A 22,414-nucleotide genomic window follows, 5' to 3' on the forward strand; every position below is an offset into this window, starting at 1 on the left:
TCGACCGGTGCTTGCCTGCTCCCTGAGTGTTTCGGGAGGCGCTCCCTTGCGAGCCCCTTCGTCGTTCACTAGATCGATCTGCCGCAGATAGGCGTCTCTCGAGGGTAGCTTGTTCTTTCGACAGGTGCACCGGTTTTTCTCTAGTATAGAGCGATAAGCATTGAGGGTTCCAACCGAGGTTCCTGCGGGGAGCGGTGTGTTGTTGAGTACTGCTGCCCTGGCCGCTGCCCACTCCTCGTCCGCGATGATGTAGTCGCTGTCGCGGTTGCTGGCGCTGTTTTCAAAACTTGCCCTCTGCTGGAACGAGGGGTATGGTCTCTGTCTTCTCTGCGCCTCGGGTTTCCTGTGTTATTGGCAACATAAACCTGATGGCGTGCCGCTCTTCGGGTGGTTCCTTGGACGATGTTGTCGATACTGTCTTCTCCCGATGAATATCGGGCGTTGCAGATGAATGGAGTGTCGCTCGATCCCAGCCCGTGCCTGGTGTCGCAGTTCAAGCAGTAGTACGAAGTTAACTCCGAAGATGTGGGATCGTCAGATCCTACTGACATGGAAGACACCGAGCGGGGAGTCGAGGGCATGGGTGAACACGTCGATCCTGTCAGACCAGCCGATAGGTCGAGTGACAATGACGCGCTTGGACTCGTCGATCCGGAAATGGGCGACTCCATCAATCGAAGGATTCCTTCCGCGTTGACGTTGTAGTGGACGCTTCCGAAGGTCATCTCCATGTTTCCTTGTAGATCTGAAAAGTTTGAACGGGAGGAATCGCTGTACGGAGTAAATTCATAGGAGCCGAATTGAATCGGGCTTCCCAGGATTGGCGATGATGGTGTCGATGAAGTTGCTGATGAAGCCGCCGGTGTCATGATTGGATCTGCCGATGACCGATCTTGTGCCGACAGGGTTCCCACAGACGGCGCCAATTGTCGAGGGTGCTCCTCGGCAATGCCCTCCGATAGGGGCTTACGGTTGATGGAATCCGCAAGGCCGACACGAGACATCGGTTCACAGACAAGCGGGGAGAGCGATTTACCCAGGTTCGGGGCCCTCGATGAGGTAAAACCCTTACGTCCTGCCTGTCTGTTCTTGGTTATGATGATAATGGGTTACAATTAATGGGGTGCCGAATAGTTCGGCTGAGATCTCGTCGAGATAGCTAAGTGCTAGGGTAACCTAGGTCTAGGCTTTTGTTGGCTAAGATCGCTAAGATTGATTGTGTCCCTCGTTAGCCCCTCTCCTGGCCTTTATATAGGAGGCCAGGTCTCGAGAGGTCTATTCGAGTACGACTAGGCTTACAACAGATCTATTTCTAAACTTTCCTTGTTCGGCTCCTTCCGTGTCTTGTACTTCAAGGAACCTTCCGTTGCATCGTCCTAGTGGCCCATCTTGCCATCGAGTGCCTTCATGGGCCTCCAGCTGGACCGTATAGGGTAGAGCAACATTGGTTACCCGAAGGGTAATGCCCACGTCAGGATTTGTCATCAACTTTTGAGGGGCCAACCACTAATACTCCCAATGCAGGGTCATCTGGTTTCTTTTTCAATTTCTTGACCTTGTCATCCTCTTGAGAAGTTAATTGCTTAGACGGAAAGTCTATAGCTTCCTGTTTCATTCGAAATTTGGCAGCAATCCTCTGAAACTCGCGATCGCAGTTATCCGAGCGAGAAAAACTTCCATGGACTGTGATATTTGTTCCGTTGTTGCCTGGCATCTTGAGCTTGAGATATGCATAATGTGGGACAGCCATGAACTTGGCGTAAGCTGGTCTTCCGAGTATAGCATGGTACTGTGATTCCCAATTTACTACTTCAAACTCGATCCTCTCTTTCCTGAAATTGTCGGGGTTTCCAAAGACAACATTCAAAGAGGTCTTTCCGAGAGAATATGACGGTAAGGTAGGACGGATGCCGTGAAAACATGTATCGGATTCTTCTAGCATCTTCATTGTAATCCCCATGTTCTTGGCTGTGTTTGCGAATAACAAATTTAATCTGCTTCCACCATCCATGAACACTTTGCTCATACTGAATCCTCCTATTTGAGCCTCGACTACTAAGGCGGCATGACCTGGCTTTGGGATGGTCATCGGGTGATCCGCTCTGCTGAACAGGATACTCTGTGATGACCAGTCGATATATTCTAGGATATTTTCCATGGTACTTTCTGCGAGGTTGATTTCCTGTGTAAGTTTCTTCATCTCTATTCTCGAAACACAAGTTCTGTGAATCATACTCATCTGTCTTCGTGGTGGAGGAACTCATTGGGGTTATGAGGTTGTACTTGCTGGACTTGGTGCTGAGGTGGTGGTGGCGGTGGCGGTGGATTCGACTACTGCGGCCCCTGAATGAACTTCTACATCTCAATGAACTGTCGACAGTCTCTGAGCAGATGACTCGACTTGTTCTTATCTGTATGAATGTAAATAACAGGGAGCGTTTAACTGCTCGGCGAAAGGAATTTCTGAGACCCTTGAAGGCCGTCCTTTGTAGTTGCCACGGCTCCCTAAATTATTACGATTGTCCTGTCGATCATCATGCCTATCGTCATACCGATCATCTCGTCGATCAGAATATCCAGCGGCTACCATGTTGGCGTCGTCGTACCCGCAATCTTTTCTCCTCTTGCGCCGATCTTTTCGACTGCCCGAGTCATGCCTTGGATGATCGTCATCTTTATCGTCGCTGCGCGGACGAGGTTTTCTCACATTATCTTCTCCATCAGCCCAACTGTTGGCGATTTCCGTCAACTTGGTGATAGTCTTCGGCTTTTTTCGACCAAGTTCTTCAATGTATGATTCCCGTCGGATGCCATCACTGAAGGCGTCAATCGCTCTTTTGATGGAAACATCTTCGGCAGCGTTCAATAGTTTGGTAAACCGTCTGATGTACGTGCGCCTCGACTCTTTTTGCTTCTACTGGCAGTGACGTAATTCCTCAATTCCGACGGACCTCTTGTATGTCGCCTGGAAGTTTTTGACGAAAGCATCGACTAGATCTTCCCATGATTTGATGGAACCCTTTGGCAAACCTCTCAACCAGGCTCGTGCCAAATCCTTCAGGTAAAGCTGCAAGCATTGCATTGCTGCTATTTGATTCTCTTTGTGCAGGATCACAATTTGTAGATAATCATCTATCCAGGGTCTCGGCTCCTGCTGCCCGTCATATTTAGCAGCATCAGTGGAAGTAGGCTTAAACCTTTTAGGTGGCATTGTCTCCCGGATCTTATAGTTTAAACAATTGGCTCCTCGCATTTCGCCATCGTAATCATGAGTTTCTTCGGAGTCGTCGCTGTCGTATTCCTCTCTTGCGGCTCGTCGTCGTCGAGCTTTATCAATCCTACTTTGAGTAATATCGTCTCGAGCGTCTCTCGAACGATGCTTGGAGCTACAGCCCTGGTGTGTAGACTTCTCCTTTCGAGGAACGAGTTTATCTCCGAGAATTGCAAGGCTTTCCAGAGCACCCTGATGAGCTTGCACCATGGGCCCTTCGGGTGCTGGCTGTTGATTGATTAGATATGCCGCGAGGTTGGCGGTTTCTCCCTCAACGGTTTTTGGTCTCAACAAGCCCGCGGTGTTCATAGTCATAAAAGATTTGGACAAGTTCGAAGTTATTTCCCTTGCATCATCTTCCAAAAGTCGAGGCATCCTTGGTCGGTGTCTTCTTGAACATTGGTTGCTCCGAGACGCGCCTGCCTGTGAGGCTCTCCGGCGCTCACTAGATTGATCAGCCACGATCCGACGTCGATCGAGATTTGCTTGCTCGTTTGACAGTCGCACTCGATTCCTCTCCAATATAGAGCGATATACGTTATGAGTCCCTACCGAAGTTCCGGAAGGGAGCCCGATATTGTTGAATATAGCAGCTCGAGCTGCTACCCACTCTTCTTCTATAATAGTGTAATCGTTGTCGTCATTGTTGGCGCTGTTTTCGGCGTTGCGGTGCCTGCTAGCATGTGGTGTGCGCTCTCCTTCTTCTCCTCCATCCGCTGAATTGAGGATAGCGTAGATCTGATGATGCGCCATCCTCCAAGTGGCTGTCCTGGCGACACTGTTGATACTTTCCTCACCCGAAGAGTAGTTGGCGCTGCAGACGAATGCGTGTCATCTGAGCCCAACCTGTGCCTGGTATCGCAGTTTAAGCAGTAATACGAAGTCATGTCGGATAACATAGAATCATCGGATCCAATCGACATAGATGATATTGATCGGGGGGTCGTTGGCGGTGAAGAATTTGTCGATGCAGATAATTCAGTCGATAGATCGACCGGGACCGGAGTTGACGCGGTTGATCCTGTCGCTGACGGGGATGGAGTTCTTGCTGAGTTGGAGACAATCGGTTCGGGCAGCCGAAGGATGCCCTCAGCGTTGATGTTGTAGTGGATGCTCCCAAACGTCATGCCCAACCCTCCTTGTAGATCCGAAAAGGTCGAACGAGACGAGTCGCTGTGCGGAGTGAACTCGAAGGACCCGAATCGAATCGAGTTCCCTGAGCTTGGCGATGAAGGGACCGACGACAATGCCGGCGATGCTGATGAAGTTGCTGATGACATGGCCGAAGCAGCCGATGCCGGGTCTTGCGCCAACAGGTTTCCCACATACGGCGCCAATTGTCGAGGGTACTCCTCGGCAATGCCCACCTTTTGGGGCTTAGGGTTGACGGAATCATGCGGGCTAACACGAGACATCGGATACCAAACAAACGGGGAGAGGCATTTACCCAAGTTCGGGGCCCTCGTGGAGGTAAAACCCTTACTTCCTACTTGTCTGATCTTGATTATCGAGAATATCGGATTACAATGGGGTAGCCGAAGGCTTTGACTATGAACTCGTCGAGAAGCTAAGATTCCGTATGACCTAGCTCTAGACTTACGGTGGTTATGGCTAAGTTGGTTGTGTGTCCCTCGGCAGACCCTCTCCTGGCCCTTATATTGTGAGCCAGGTCTCGAGAGGTCTGTCCGGGTACGACTAAGTTACAAAGAGTTCTATGTCTAAACTTTCCTTGTTTTCTTCGTCTTCTTGCCTTGTTCTTCAAGAATCCTTCTTTGGAACCGACATAACGGCCCACCTCGGTCGGTGGATGATCTTCATGGCCCCCTAGTTGGGCCGTAGGAGGTAGCGTAGTACTAGTTACCCGAAGGGTAATGCACACATCAGCAGTACTGTTGGATCAGCTTCAGATGGGACCCAATGTAGATAACACTCTCCAAATAGGTTGTCGCCTAGCTATATATATTAATATCGAAACCACATAGTACATTTGTTGGAGCCATAGCACAAGCACGCCCAAACGAAACAAAAGAGAAAGAAAAAAAAGCAATGTCGAGAAAGTCAGATCGATGAAAATGATGATGATCCGCAACCGTTGTGCCTTCAGAGAATTCCACCACGCTCTTAGCCATCCGAAGCGCCACATACCAAAGGAACACCTTCAAGAAGGGATGGGACGATGACGACGATGCTGCCCAAACAAATCCTAAGGTTTCCCCCGGCGGGAGGGGTGTGGGAAGGGGGCCGACAGCGCCCTTCAAGAAGGAATGGCGATGCCCGGGAACGTCTTCGCATCGGTGTCGGCCATCCGACAAGGATTTCTCCCATCCCCAACTAACCACGACCCCGGACGCTCGATCGCGCTCCACCAACCTCGCCGCCCACCAACTCGCACCACCACGGTCTTGCCATCACCACCGCCATCTCATAGTGGCCCAAGCAACGAAGACCGATGGAACCGAGTGGAGGCAGCCAGGGGTTGAGGAGCGACTGAACAGCGGCCACACGGGAAGGGACAACTTCCACCGCCACCTACGTTGACCGACCGAACATAGCTACAGGAGCAGACCGGGCCCTTCTGGCCCGGCCGAGCCCGGCAGACTCATGAAGCTCATGGTCGTGATGCATCCCATGCGCCACCATCTAGACCACACTCAACACCAGCTGCTTCTTCGACCATCGAAAATGGCACAGGAACACCCAGACCGACCCGCCCAAACCCATATGGGGCCCAAAGGGCCTCGATCTGGGCCAGGAGAGTGCCTCCTCCATCTCCCCTACCTTCCCGCCGCGGCGCCGCCACCACGCCACATGGCGCTGCGCCACCCGGGAGGATGTGCCCCGCCAAAACCCTGTCAACCTAGGAGCACCGCCACCGACCGAGGAGATCCCCGCACCTCCTATCCAAGACACGGGTACGGGAGTGGGCGCTAGAGGCTAGGGTTTCCAGGAATCGCCCCGAGTCTGCCCGCCGGGGACGGACGGGTACGAAACATTTTTCCCCCAATGTTGATAACACGACAAAGGTAAGCCATAGTAATAAAAAAAAATCAGCCAATTAAGTGCCTAGATTGTTTGCAACCCAGATCAGATGACAGAGAACGTTGTTGGTGATAAGACCTTCAGGAGGCGGGTCATCAACCCGGCCTAGAGCTGTAGATAATATAGGATAGCATGATATGTGGGGAGAAGCCAAGGAGGCCACACAAGCTGGAGCCTGGAGAAGGGAGACAAGTTACATCGACATCTTGTTCAAAAAAAAAAAAAAACATCGACACACTATGGATGGCGGGACTCGGTTGGACCCGTGCGACACAAGGGCTAAAACGGAAGTGTCGCTGCCACTATGCAGTTCATTGGAACAAAACACGTGTAACTATATATGTGTGACAGAATATATACGTCCTGCGGCGCCATGTTGGCATGTGTGGTGTGTATTTATGTGACATGTAGATATCGCCGAGTCGGCTGTCATTGACATGTATGATTTTTCTCGTGTTAAGTCTCTTCCACGTACTGCTTTTTTTCTAGCCAAGCTAGGTACTGGACGATATTTTTTGTTGTATATAGAGACTAATAAAGGTGTATGAAAGTTAAAAAAAAAAACTTCAACTATACATATCCATGGATTATTTGCATCCTATATACTACCTCTAGTCTCAATTAATTGACGCATGGGCAGGCCTAACAACATGCATGTGGCCCTTTGCGTCAATTAAATCCGACCGAAGAGAGTATACACTTATGATGAGTAGACACATCTTTCTTTTATAATGGTGCGCCTTTTCCTTTATTTATTGCTTCTATTCACGGTACGAAGATTACAAGCCTGGATGTTCTTTTATACACGTAAAAGCTAGACAACCAAACCTAATACCACTACACCATATTCAAACCAACTCGATGTAGAGTTCCTATTCTACGCAGAGACGTACGTCTGCTATTGGCGATGCACACGACGTCGTATCATGCTTACTATTTCTAACAACCACCTCCACTAAGCACTCATGTCACCGAATTTACTTTTGTTGACTTCTCCATGGTTTGATGCTGGCCGTTCTCCTTGTTCGCGCGCGTCTTCGGTCTTCGCTACTTCGCTGAACAAACAATGTTTTTTTTGTGTTTCATCTTTACCAGATTATTTATCGCGTGAGTTGCTGTCTTCGGATAACAGTCTAACATGTGCCGTATGCGTGCTCGTTAGTCGTAGTCATCTCGGCCCCAATGTTTTGCTTATTTCTTCATTGATGTCCCACGGTGCTCTACATTTGTATTTTATTCATGTTGCCAAGACCATTATCAATAAATTTGCAGTAGAAATAAAAGAAAATGGATGCATGAAAAGAAAAAGAAAAGGAAAGGGAAATAAAATTTGAAATACAAGTTATGCATAGAGTTTTTGTTTCATAGGTGATCTCACCGTAGTACTTCGTCGCAGGGATTGACACGACACGCAACAGCTACTAGCAAAGCTATCTAGCTCCTTGCTTGATGGATGCAACTTCAGTCGATGCTTTTGAACACCATGTGCTCACGTAAACTCACGTGTAGCTAGAGCGATTTGCTCTTAACGCAACCGATTAGCTAAACGAAACGTAATGCATGCTTTTACCTTATTTTTCTTAGAAGTCGTTTGGAAGCCAGGTTTTCATTTTATTTGTAGCATTTTGAAATGAATACATGTATTCATTTCATTTATATTGTAATTTCAAAAATGGACACTTGTTTGGTTGGCACAGGAATTGTAAATGACAGTAGAATTCAATATTGAATTTGTTTGGTTGCCACAGGAATTGTGAATGACAGGTTTCAGCTCGGAATTGTGATTACACATGGCATCATTTTGCTGGATTTTCCAAATAAAATGATGGCCCAATTCTGTGGCAACCAAACAGCCCACCTATGAAATTTTAAAATGAATTCCAAGATTCCAGGCTTAAATGATGGATACCAAACGACCTCTTAGAGGTCGTTTGGAAGCCAGGCTTTCATTTCGTTTGTAGCATTTTAAAATGAATACATGTATTCATTTCATTTACATTGTAATTTCAGAAATATACACTTGTTTGGTTGCCACAGGAATTGCAAATGATAGCAGAATTCAATATTGAATCTGTAGAGGCTTCCATAGAGAATTGCAAATGACAGGTTTCAGCTTGGAATCATGTTTACCCATGGAGTCATTTTGCTAGAATTCCTAAATGAAATGACAGCACAATTCTTTGGCAACCAAACAGCCCACCTATGGAATTCCAAAATGAATTCCAGAATTCCAGGCCCAAATGATGGATACCAAACGACCTCTTACAGGATTTCTGCTTTCAGCCCTTCCGGTGCATCCGTTTTAGCAGGGCTGCTCCTGTCCTCTAAACGGGCGCCCCTATACCCCACTCGTGCGCGTGCGGGATTAACGCAGGCACGCGGGGGCTCGCTCCAATTGGGCCGGCCCAGCCACGCAGAGAAAGTTAACTGCAGTTTTTTCCCTATTAATTTTAATTTTTAAAATAACTTTCAGATTTGAAACATTTCATATTTTGAAAAAAATCAAATCTAAAAAAAATTGGAATACAAAAAATTTAAATTTTGATATTTTGCTCGAATTTAAAATTTGCTCAAATTAGAAATTGCTCCAATTTTAATTTGCTTAAATTCGAAAAATGCTTCAACTTGAAAATTTTCTTGAATTTAAAATTTGTTCGAAATTAAATTTGCTCAAATTTTAAATTTCCTCGAATTTGAAAAGTATGTTGAAAACAGAAAAAGATAAATGCATAAAAAGGAAAACCGAAAGAAAGAAAAATGAAAAACGAAAAATTAGAAAAGAAAGAAAAATGAAAAACCGAGAAAAAACCAACCAAAGCAGCGAAGAACTGAAGAATAACGCGTGCGAGCGTTAGTCCGCGCCGCTGCTAGACGGGAAATAGGTTTTGCCCCTCTAAATTTCCTAGCAGGCCTTTTTCTGTTGGTCCGCATCCTTCTGCTAGCCTTTATAGCCTGTTTACTGGGCTTCTAGAAGCATGTCCGTTTGCAATTTTTGTTGGGCTCCTCTGTGGTGTTGCGGGGCTACCAAATGCAGCTCCCGATCGGTAAGCTTCTGGCTGATGGAAGTTGTATTACCGTCAATTTTTTCCACTAATAGCACACTACAACATATTTTGATAGTCCACGCTAAATTTTAGTAATTTTGCTCGCTATGCCGCTATTTATGAAATAGCATGTTATATAGCGCTAAAATATTATAGCTTTAGCTCGCTATTTCTTACAACATATCGATACAAAGGGTTGAGTTTTCCTCGGTAAGAAAAGAAGAGTTCTCCTTTTGTTTGGTGTGGTGTGGTGATTAACGTCAATATGTCGATTCCTCTTCTGAGTCGGAAGATAATAATGGTAATACTAATAATTTTTAATAAATAATTTATACTATATCATTGCCTCGTGAAATATTGATGTTAAGCTTGTAAAAAATTGGAGAACTATTTTTATATGTGAATATGTATGTATGAATATGTTAGTTTTGGACTAAAATCTTTCATTTTCAGACTTTATATGATGTTTTTTAACGCTATTTGAAATACAACATGCTATTAGCATGATATAGCATGCATAGCATTTGGAGGATGCCACCATTATTTCTTTTAGCATGCTATTTAAAACCTTGATTACCGCTCGCCCAAAGAAATTTTCTTGTTGGGTAGGCTTTCTTGTCGCTTTCGACTCCGGATCGCCTTTTTCTGTACTAGTAATCTTGCCTAAGTCAGTGGATGCATCATGTATTGCACATACCTGAATCTCAAATAGTAAATTCAAAGAAATGAAAGGTTAACAAAAAAATGATTTACATCTTACTCTATTTCACGTTCTGTTACATAAATATATATATATATAATTTTATAAAATGCACTCAAGATAATTAAATTAGACGGTAGAAAATTTTGTTACCTGCATAGACACATGATAGAGACATATCTCAGAACAAATCCGGTATATGGTAATCGATAACCGTTGTTGAAAGAAAACATATGTTGATCCCCAAAGGTAAAAAAGCAACAAGCTATATTGGACTAATGCACTGGGAGCTTAATCACGTCATTTCCGCAAGAATGGTCTGTGCAGCTTACAACATGTATAAATATTCTGTTAGGAAGAAATGAACAACTCGTATTTATTTCACTCTCATGGTTATGATTTTTGTAGAAAATCACACCTACTGGCTACCAAGGAATTTTACCTGCAAATGTGATTGTGCCCGTAATATTCCCAAATGCAAATGTAAAGGAATTTTTCTCTGTTGTTTGAAAAATACAAAATCATTGTCTGTAAAAATCCATGTACCAAATAAATTGGACATGTTGTGAACAGTACTATCATTTTTTAGACCAGGAACTTACACCACAAAAAAAGCATCAAAACTGAAATATTCTCATATCCATCTAGACTTTCAACAGCATTAGAAAGAACAAGTGTTGTGCGTTTAAATACTATCATGCATGTAGCAGAATGTACTACATGTTATTTGGAATGTTATAACAATTTTAAAAATACTACGGAGTACAACCAATGGAATACGACTGGAAATCATCTGATAAACATATATACAATGTCATGCAGAACGTTGGATGCAATGCACGCAGGAAGTGCAAGGCAATGTCGTGGTTCTTGCTTCGCTACAAGTAATTGTCATTGTTGACGAAACCTGCTGGCTGTCTTGTCCGGTCATGTAGAATTTCTCGGCCAATATTGGCAGCATGCCAATATCTAGAAAAATTTCCAAGCTTTCGCTTTACTGGGCATACTTTTCTTCTCGCGCGCCACCCATAAATACACGCATGCTCCTATAGTATACAGCAAGCTCAAACACAGCACAACACACACACAGACTAGCTACGTGTAGATTGCAGCAATGGCGACCTGCTCCGCAGTGCTCCTTGTCCTGCTGGCCGTTTTCGCCGCCGGTGCGAGCGCGGCCACGTTCACCATCACCAACAACTGCGGCTCCACGGTGTGGCCGGCGGGCATCCCGGTGGGCGGGGGCTTCCAGCTCGACTCGGGCCGGACGTCGAGCATCAACGTGCCCGCCGGCACCAGCGCCGGCAGGATATGGGGCCGCACCGGGTGCTCCTTCAACGGCGGCAGGGGTCGGTGCGCGACCGGCGACTGCGGTGGCGCGCTGTCCTGCAGCCTCTCCGGGCAGCCGCCGGCGACGCTGGCCGAGTACACCATCGGCGGCGGCGGTGCGAACGACTTCTACGACATCTCGGTGATCGACGGATACAACCTCCCCATGGACTTCTCGTGCAGCACCGGCGTCGCGCTTAGGTGCAGGGATTCCAACTGCCCGGATGCCTATCACCAGCCCAACGACGTCAAAACACACGGCTGCAACGGCAACAGCAACTACCAGATCACCTTCTGCCCATGAAGCGCTACGTCACACCTCGAATGAACGGCGTAAATATACGACCGTATAAATAATGTACTGCTTACATCACGATACTATCATCTGTATTCCAGCCGTCATACCTACGTATAGACGAACGGCCAAATAAAGTTCAAAATAAATCGAGGATGGACATACATGCATAGTCATGTATATTTATTCCCTCCATTTGAAAATAAGTGGCTCGACATCTTTCTCCCTCCTTCTAAATCAACTACAAATCGAAACTCACCACCGCCAGTCTCGGGAAAATCCGTCGCCATCCCGGGACTCATCTCTCTCGTCAACCCCGATGACATCTCAACCCATTCGTCGCCATGTTGGAGGACTGGCAGCAACGCCCTGCTGTCTTCGCCGTCGTCCCCATCAATCTCGCCACCGCCTCAAGCTCGCTGGCCGCTCACCCGCCTCAAGGTCGAGGGGCCTCCTCCCGCGCAACCACGTGCCTGCCTCAAGGTCGACCGAGGGTGGCGGCAAGGTCATTCCCTTCTGTCCTCCACTAATGGTCTTTTAAATACCCGCTAAGGACACTTTGAACAATTGGCATTAAGCATTAATCTAGAAACAGTTCATCTCATCCGCCATCCAGCACCGCCCGCCGTTGCCCAAGGCCGCCCTCCTCCGCCCAAGGCTGCCCAGCTCCGGCCACCGCGCCACCCAGCAGGTCCATGGCGTGAGATGAGATCTTGAGGGCTTGCTTGCTTTTCTCTCTATTTGTTTCAGGATCTTTTTGCTAAAAAAGTTGGACCATTCTGTAAAACTGCCACGAGACCTCACCTCACCACAAATTGTACCAAACACCATCCCATATGAGCCTAGCTCAACACATCCGAGGCTGCCAAACATGTGATGAGTCTGACCTCAGCATAGCTAGGGTGAGCATGTATGATAAGAGCTAAATATTCTCAGTTGACCCGGGCTACCAAACACACCCTAAGCAAACAGCCACCACTCAGCAAAACTCCAACACTCGGAAAAATAATGATACTCGGTAAAGACACTACTCGGCATAAAATGTAAAAACACTCGGCAAACAACATATACCTGGCAAACGAAGAGACACGTGGCGATCGCCGTCGCACCGAATTTTTGAGACTATTTAATAAAAGGTCGTGTGCATCATCATGATGCCGGCGCCGTAGAGCGTTGTGACGGTGCTATGGCTTTTCCGAGTGAATCACTACAGGAAACGCACAAGGTGTCGACGGCTAGGACCTGTGCCGACAGCTAAATATCGGGGCCGTCGGCACAAGAACGTTCCGGCCAGGCCAACAGGTAAGCCGTCGGCATAGAAAAGCTGTCGGCACAGGAAGGTCTATGCCGACGGCAACCGTCGTCATAGTTTCGGTTGTCGGCACAATCTCTCCGCCGTGACGGCAAGGTAACAACATTAGGCCTCTGCCGACGGCTTTTATGCCGTCGACACATATTTCAGCCCTGTGTCGACGGCTTTACCGTCGGCATAGCTATTTTCCATTTTACCATATTAATCTTCAAAAAATCATAACTAAATCATTATAATTTAGAAAAATATAAATACTATATCAAAATTTTAAAAAAAACATCTATCTTGCAAAAATATCATACTTGGAATATTACAAATATCTCAAAAAACCTTCTCAAAAATGAGCTATCATGTCCGATGTTTCATGGCTTTCACGCTGAACAACCAATGTTATGGCTAGAATCGTCGCATAGTTTGTGATAATGTGCCCATATTGTGCACACATGTGCATCTTGGGATGGCGGACAATTTTGCAGGAGAAATATTTCATTTTCGTCGCACCAAAAATTATTTTCCATTTTCTGAGTCCCAAAAACGAAATGTTTTGTGAAGCAACCATGATCTAATCTAATGCTCATGATTTTTAGGTTCACAATATTTTATTTCATCACAGATCCATTGCAAGTTTAGCGAGGCTCATCCCCGAGCTAAGAATCTCCATGCCCGCTGTTTTGACCATAGTTTAAAACGGGCATAAGAAATTAAAAAAAACGAACAAAACAATGAAAAACCTTCACGTGGTGTCATAATATGTGATATAGTTTTAAGGAAAAATAAAAAACTTGGAATATTGCAAATATCTAAAAAAACTTCTCAAACATTAGCTATCATGTTTGATGTTTCATGGTTTTCAGGCCGAGCGACCAATGTTATGGCTAGATTCGTGGCATAGTTTGTGATAATATGCACACATGTGCCTCTTGGGATGGAGAATAATGTTGCGGGGGATATTTCCTTTTCGTCGCACCAAAAAGCTATTTTCTATTTTCCGAGTCCCAAAAATGGGGTGTTTTGTGAAGGAACCACCAAATTAAACTTTCACAATGGTACCATTTCATTTTTAAAAAATAGTAGACCACCTTAAATGCACAATTTCCCAACCGAGGCATCTTAAATATTTTCGTCTACCCCTCGTGAAAAAGGCAAATTCCTGCCAAATCGGTAGGAAGTCGGTCAGATTTGAACTATAGGTACATGATCTAATGCTCATGATTTTTTGAAAAAATCATTTTTTGGTTCAAAATATGATATAGATGTTATATTTGGATTCCTCTCATTTATCTATCTATTTAGACATATTATTTTTCAAATTCTGATTTACGGATTTAAAGATATTAACATATTAAATTGAAAAGGACAAAAAAAATAAAATCATTTTATTGTCATTTGAATTCAAGATTAATATACTTATTTATTGTAGTTTACGTTGGAAAAAAATTTTGGAATTCAAAAATAATAAAGATGTGCAACATCAGGGAATAAAGGTTAATATGATTGATATTGTAGTATTATCAGCAATGCGTCATTTCTTTCGTGGAAGCTAGTCTAAAAGGAACATAGAAGTTAACCGTTCTAGGGATGGAGTAGTGTGAGGATGGATGATTGACCGGGAAGTTTGACCATGAGTAGAATTTTACTATTAAGTGTAGTTAAAGTTAAAATGGTCCATGTGAGAGATTAAAAAAAGAAAAAATTCGATTGCCAAACGGCCGTTTTTTCTATACCGACGACCAGTCTGTACGGAGAATATATTATGCCGACAGCAAGGTGCCGACGGCAATTCTAGCTGTGCCGACGGCATGGCGGCCGTCGGCACCTTGACTGGTTCCCGTAGCGAATGAGTCTAAGATTATCGCATAGGTGCATATTTTCATTTCAAATAATGTTGCAAAATGGAATTTTGAACTTTTTCTAGAAAGAATCATTATGTAACTACTAAAATGTATGTTTTTTGTGAATCATTTTCGGGCCAAATGAGTTAGGTCATGATTTTAACCATGTCATAGTTTGTAGGAATGATCCTATTTGTGCACACACAAGTATATCTTTTTTTAAGTGCACACAAGTATATCTTGGAATGGGGAACAATGTTGATGAAGAAAATTTCTCATTTCTAAGTACTAAAACCGGGTTTTTTTTGTGTGAAGCAACTACAAGAAGTGCAGTTGGACTTGTGCAAACCCTATCTAAAATATAGTACAACAATTTTATACAAAATTTCACATATATTGATGTAGCTCGACCTTTGGTCTTTCATCACGTCATGTGGGTCGACACACGTCACACAAAGGTGAATATTCTCCTTTATGTGTATCTACAATCTTTTATATGGAATGGTATGCTATTTCATTCTCCATCGTATGTCTATGATAGAAATACATCGCCAAGTATGGAAGGAAGGGAGGATTCCATGGATGCTCAAGGATTGAAGGCCGAGGTCACGGAGGCATGGAAGATGAGACGGAAAAAACTCTAGGCGCAGCTACACCGGAGTCTCCGGCCTGCCAACACCAGAGTCTTCGGCCTCGTCGAATCACACCAGAGTCTCCGGATCATGAAGATCAAGACCGAAGTCTCCGGCCTACATACACCGGAGTCTCTAGACTAAGTGAGGCGTCTGCCACAAGTCAATTTGGGCCAAGACCCATGTAACCCCTTGCATGCCTAAACTACCTCTACTTAGTGGCTCCCTATATATAGTCTATCCTCCCCACCTAGAAACCCAAGGATAGACTTGATGAAGAATTAGGCTTATACCTTCTGATAGACTTGATGAAGAATTAGGCTTATACCTTCCACCATCCCTAGTGGATTAGGGAAACCCCTTCCTCTCTTAGACACAAATGTAGGAGTTATATCAAGGCCCTCTTTATATTATGTGATTGATCTCTCACTTGTGTGATTCTACTTCAGTCTCTCATACGAGTGATTATATGGATTGCATGTTGATCTCTTGCTCGAGAATTCTACCTCGTGTTTCTCCCTTCAGTGATTCTATCGGGACAGTGGTTTCAGCCATATTGAGAGAAAACCAGATTGTATCGGGTTGTGTTTTGCATGTGTTCATCTTGTTTTTCGTCGTTCTTCGTGTTCTTACATTGTCCCGTCTTTCCCTTGGTCAATTTGTGAGATCGGGTCACATATCGAAGGCTTAGCCATCATAACATGGTATCACAGCTCTAGGCTACCACGAATTTGACCCCCACCCCTTCCAATTTCACCCTAATTTTTTTCTAAACAAATAGCCTAAAAAAGTAAAAATAGCTCGAAATTTAATCTCTGAATTTGCTTAGGTTTTTGTGGTTTTAGTCCACAGATGTGTTGTCTTTTGTGTTGATCTATGTTTCCCCAAATTTTCTAGCCCTAATTCTTACTATTTCCTTCGAAATCCACTAACTTTGGTTCGTGCGTGTTCTCGTGCCACAACGAGAAAAAACATTGAAAAGAAAAGCATAAAGGTCGAGATGGTCGCCTCCTACTCTTTACTCCCTTTCCCACAACAACGAGGAATAAACCGTAGCACAAATCGACTTTCCCGCACAAAGCGCTGAGAAACACCATGCGACCTAAATTTTCAATTTCATTGCAAATAAAATTCATTTTCATTTTCTGAGTACCAAAACCGGGTTTTTTTTGTGAAGAGGCTACAAGAAGCCCAATTAGACTTGTGCAAACCCTATCTAAAATATAGTATAGCAATTTTATACAAAAAAAATCACATGCCTGCTGATGACGCTAGATTTGTGGGAATTTCTCGTATTTTCTATTATATCCTACTCGATTTAGGTGGAAGCGGGCCGAATTTGAACTATATGTCATATTTCACTTGTTCATGATTTTTTTTAAAAAAAAAAATCATTTTTAGACGGTCAATGTGTTATTTAAATGGAGGTACGATGTTAGTTTCATGAGATTCCTTTTGGTGTGCCTGTAGCGCTCATTCTGGAAAAAAAAACGCCATTTCAAGTAAGACCAAATATTGGCACAACCAATTAAAAGATAAAAATACAAAACCTTCTCACAATATCACATTATGTGACCTAGTTACAAGGAAAAAAATGAATATAGAAATTATTCTAGAAAACCCCTTCACATAAATGAGCTACCACGTACAAAGATAACTGAATTTCAAAGCAAATGAGCTAGGTCATGACCTTAACCAAGCATAGTTTGTTGGAACAAGTATATATTGTGCACACAAGTATATCTTGAACCGGCGAACAATGTTGATGATGGAATTTTCAATTTCTTTGTAAAGAAAAACAATTTTTATTTTCTGAGTGCCAAAACATGGTTTTTCTTTTTGAAGCGGCTGCAACAAGCACAATTGTACTTGTGCAAACCCTATCTAAAAAATAGTATACCACTTTTATACCACGATTCATATATACCTGCTGATGATACTAGCTTTGTAAGAATTCCTCGTATTTTCCACTATTCCTGCAGATTTAGCTGGAAGTGGGCCAAATTTGAACTTCACATACATGTTTGCAAGTACTTGTAAAAATAAAAAATTAGGTGTACAAATCTGGAAAGGTAGCATTCACTAACGGAAAAAATTGTTGCTACTCCCTCCATACCGATTTATTGGGCTTCAAGTGAAATTAGGAAAATATCTAAAATTATGCCCAAAATCTCAAATCAATATTTATTAGGGCAAGTTAATAGCCATTGTGGCCCTTCTTCTTGTGAAATTGCTCCCACCCATGCATCTTCTCCATATAAAATTCAAATTGAGCTATGCATGCACTTGCATACATAGCTCTTTAGTCTTCCCTAATTAGTTGCTAGAGAAAAATGAGGGATTTAAAGATTGGGACATCATTTTTGTCCACGTAGGAGCGCTTGCGTTGGTAGCGATGCAGATCATTTAGATCCCAATAAACCCATATCAAGGGAGTACCACTTGCAAACAAGCACCACTCAACAAAAATTTAAATGACTCGGAAAAATATTGATATTTGGTGTCCCAGGTTGATTAGAACAACCTGATTAGTTGTAATACCTTCTAAACAGGAGATGATTGAGGAGCACAAACTAATGACATAGATATGCAGTTCTAACGTTGTCATTACAAAACACCTCAGTATAAGACACCCATGTATTGTTATCACAAAAAGATTCAGCATCGATCATTAGCATGCAACGGAAGGGCAAACTGGTGAATCTATAATTATCTCCGTTTGGAGTTTGATGAAAACACCTACTTACAAAAGCATTAGCTGGCATCTTATCTACACTCCTTGCACAATATCTGAAAACCCGGAGAAAGTAAATAAATTTACATGGCACATTGGAACTAAATAAACTGCCATCAAATATTTTATTCAGCCAAAGCAAATGTCTTTACTGATTAGTATATCATATAGGTTGATGACAAGTAAATCGCACAGAAGTTGGCACTTTCAAGAAAAAAAGTTTAATAACTTTTATGTAGTGCTACACTAAAACACTCAATGTAATGCTCTCAAGCCATTTAATAGCAATGTAATGCAAAAACTCCACAGGTAACCATGCAATCGGATCTGCACATTCGAATTGGTTTGTTCCAAAGTAAAAGGACAAACTTACAAAGAAATGGATTCTATGATGAACCTTCACCGAAGGCGTTTCCTACAAAGAATCACACTATAACTTGGGAGGATGAGGGAAGCATAGCTAAGAAATCGGGAAACAAAAGACACGCCATGATCCACATAAGGAAAAAAAAACCAAAAGGAACTAAAAAATAATGCCCACTAACAATGCTCGCAACATTGCCTCGTCGTCCACGCTAGCCAGTGCAGCGATAGACATGACAAATCTGTGAGCAACCATTCCTAGCATGACATGTGTTGCAACTTGCAAGTTATTTTCATCAATCAATGACAGAGATAGAATTTCCAAACAAAATAGTTCCTAGCCATGATATTTCTGTAGAATCATATAATCGTAGGTAGATGAGCCCTTACTCAGCCCATGCTTTCTGAAGTAACAGTGCAAGCAGTAGGTAGCTTCAAACAGGAATATGACAGTGCAAAACTGATCCATAGCTAAGACATTGAGAAACTCGGGAAAGTACAGAACTGACCACACACATTCACATTACTCCAAATTCTAACATCCATGGGAATGAGACTAAAACAGCGGAAAACTGATCACCCACCTTCACACTATTACTACAGTAATGCCCCTAAGCTACTGCTACATGATTGTTTACAGATTTCATATAGAGTCACCATTAAACGTAATGGAAACCTCGCCCAACACTCAGCTCCAAACTGCCAGTGCGTATATTCAGATATGTACTTGAAATCAAATGATACACAGAAAAATATGGGGATATGTAGAAAGATAAGTGCTTTAGTTTGAGCAGTGCTTGATTAAAAAGTGAACTTCTCCATTGACTATAACGAAAGTTTGCATGAGGAGTTAAGACTTAAGGCACATGTCTATTGTTGTATTGTGATCCAAATTCATATACTAAAGGGAGGCTAACTTCTGACGAGCGGAGCGAGGCCCGTCGCCGGTACGGTACGAATCATTGGCACCGCCTATATATACATCTTGTAAGCCGCCGGCTAGGATTTATCAGATTATAAGATAACCCACGGCGTTTGTAAACACTCTCCGATATAGTGAAATTTTGTTGGCTGGCGCCCGTGGTTTTTTCCCCTTCTGTGTTGGAAGGGGTTTTCCACGTTAAATCTTGTGTCTCCGCTGCGTTTACCTTTATCGTTCTTTGTTATTTGCTTGTCACTTTTATAACATATGTGAGATATATCTTTGAACTTCACTAAAGTAGAAGATTAATTATGTGATAAAAGACAAATGTGCAACTAAATTCCGTTGTGACTCTTCAAAATCCAAACCTTGATATATGCTTGGATGTTAATCTTATCTGCCTGCATACAAAAAGAAGCTGTAATAAAACAAAAAGGAAAACCCCATGTACCGGCGATCATCCCCATGACTGGCAGGCTCTATCCAACGGTTGGCCCTCCTCGTAAACGACCACAGCACTGGCTGGCCGTCGCGTGCGGACCTGCGGCTTCCACAACTTATCTGCGGCGTCAACCTCCGTCTGATGCATGTGTGGTGGGGTGGGCCTAGTGCGAGCATTACCTCGAGCTCCGGCGGCGCGCTGACCAACTTCATCGTGGCAGCAATAGTGGGGTGGGGAGCTTGGGCAGGGGGGAACTCGCAGTGGTGCACCTTCACCATGGGGATTGGAGCATATATAGCACCAAACGAGATATTTCTTTTGTCAGATGAGAGAATTTGGAGGTAGAGGCAGGAAGGGAGATCCATCAAAATGAATAAAGCGGATGAGAAAATGAAATCGATTAGTTGTGACGGGGTTTGACGCAATTCTTTGAGAGGGCTCGGGAGATAAGTGGAGATAGTGGAGAGGAAATGTGACAATCAAGTAGAGAGGAAATGTGCCAATCAACGTGGCAAACACCGCTCTAAAACACAACCGTTCTAAACCCCCATCACAATCACCGGCAGAGCTTACAACAATACAAAGGAAGGCAGCCTAGAAACCGGTAAAAAAAACAACCGTTCTTAACCCCCACCACAATCACCGGCAGCTCTTATAACAATACAAAGAAAGGCAGCCTAGAAAAAGGTAACTTGTAACCCTCACAGTCGAGAAAAGGGAAACCAAAACCAAATGATCAACTGATTCAACGTACCGCGGAAAAAGGAAGCGACATGTCGCACACGGATAGGAGAATGGAGAGGATAAATAGCCCAGTGCTCAAATCAGTATGGGATGTGGTAAACTTACGGGCTTTTATGTAGTGTATTATTAGGTATAGATATTCGTGTGTTCAAATATGTTTGTGATGTAAACCATGAGAGCACATATGCCCAGTGGGCATATGTGTGTGATGAGCTCCGTTGAACCTTTTATGTGTGTGAGTAATTACGTTGTGATAACAAACCAGTAGTGGACAAGTGCCTACTGGGCTCCGTTTAACCTTTTTTGTTTGTGGGTAAATGGTTGGACATGCCAACTGGACCTAATGTGATATGTGAACCAGCTGATCGAAATATTAACTATATGGACTGAGATACCATATACCCGGATGGGGAGAGTAGCTTTGTTGTTGTTGCTACGATAAGGCTAAGAAAGATTTTACACATACGAAGATTACAAAGAAAACCATCTTACTTATTCAATCTTGAAGGAAAACCATCTACTTATATAAGCCAAACGGAATCAAATTACCTGCTTGATAAACTTGCCGTCAAGACAGTAACGTTTGGACTTGTGCTTGATCATACGGAGTCCCATGCCATCCACGTTCTCCACCTCCACACCCGTAAGCACCGCAAACATTTCACTTTTGTGACACCTGTAGCCCGCCGCAGAAATCACTACCTCTGACGTTGTAAATAACTGAACAATGCAAAATTTGCCAGAGCCCAAAGGCACTAGATACGGCTTGATAGGTATCCAATCTTGCGGTAGCCGGAGATCCAACTCCCACACCTTGTGCAACGAAGGCTGCTCCTCCTCCTCACAGGTGAGGTCACATGCACAAAATCGCCTATCTTCAGACGAGAATCCAAACCAAAGCTTGTGCTCCGGAACATACTCTACGCCGCCACGGAACGGCAAAGACCACTTGCCATGTTTGCTCCAAACACCGCTTGCCGTGTCAAACGAATAGGTTCCTGCACCCGCAGTAGATATCCAAATCTGCGAGTCGCCAACCACTGCGTAGGCTCTAATTTCGTATGGCTCAAAAATCTCCCCCTCATCATCGTACTCATGGTCATCTTCACTGTAGTCAGGGTTATACACATAGGGTGGTGGTGGGAGAGAGCGCCAGAACCAGCCGTGTGTACAGCAATCCGGCAAGGGTCCATGCACAAGGGCCTCGAAGGTGTGCTGTTGAAGCGGCCCAAGTCTCGAGTTCATTACGTAGAGGCTGTCGCCGGCGGCGATAGAGATGGGGAAAGACTTGGGGACGTGCAGTGTGGGCATGGTTCGGACAGCAGGCACGGCGGTGTCGTAAAGGATGGCATCACCAGGTCAACGTCGACATGGTCCGTCCAGCTCCTCCTCTGTGATCTCAGCAGAAGGAATGTCCTGCCCTGTATGCGGTGGCCAGCGGGAAGGGAGTAGCCACCCTCGTCGTCCTCGACCCTGCGATCTCATCGAGTCCGCGGACGCCGCCGCCTCCTTCTAGCAGCCCAGCGCCGCCCGCCCCCTGCCACCATGGATCCGGGCCGAGCTCCCCGCCTCCATGGATCCCATCTCTTCGCCGCCATGGATCCCGGACCTGTACCCCACCATCGACCTAGACTAGGCCGTGCACATCCTGTGCTCCACGAACAGCGGCATCCTCACGTGCCTCCGCAGTTTCCCGTTCCTCCGCATCCCTCCGGACGCCGGACGACCTTGAGATGGAGTGGAGGCCGCCCAGCC

At 44.4% G+C, this 22,414-nt stretch overlaps 1 protein-coding gene across 1 annotated transcript; it reads left to right on the forward strand.

Moving 5' to 3' along the window:
• Nucleotides 1-11,123: 11,123 nt before the first annotated feature.
• Nucleotides 11,124-11,884, forward strand: LOC124661762 (thaumatin-like pathogenesis-related protein 3). The gene has a single exon (XM_047199638.1). It carries the CDS (start codon nt 11,169-11,171, stop codon nt 11,685-11,687), a length of 519 nt encoding a protein of 172 aa, XP_047055594.1. The 5' UTR covers nt 11,124-11,168; the 3' UTR covers nt 11,688-11,884.
• The last annotated feature ends 10,530 nt before the right edge of the window (nt 11,885-22,414 follow it).

This window comes from Lolium rigidum, chromosome 6, assembly GCF_022539505.1.
Source record: "Lolium rigidum isolate FL_2022 chromosome 6, APGP_CSIRO_Lrig_0.1, whole genome shotgun sequence".
Taxonomy (NCBI): Eukaryota; Viridiplantae; Streptophyta; class Magnoliopsida; order Poales; family Poaceae; genus Lolium; species Lolium rigidum.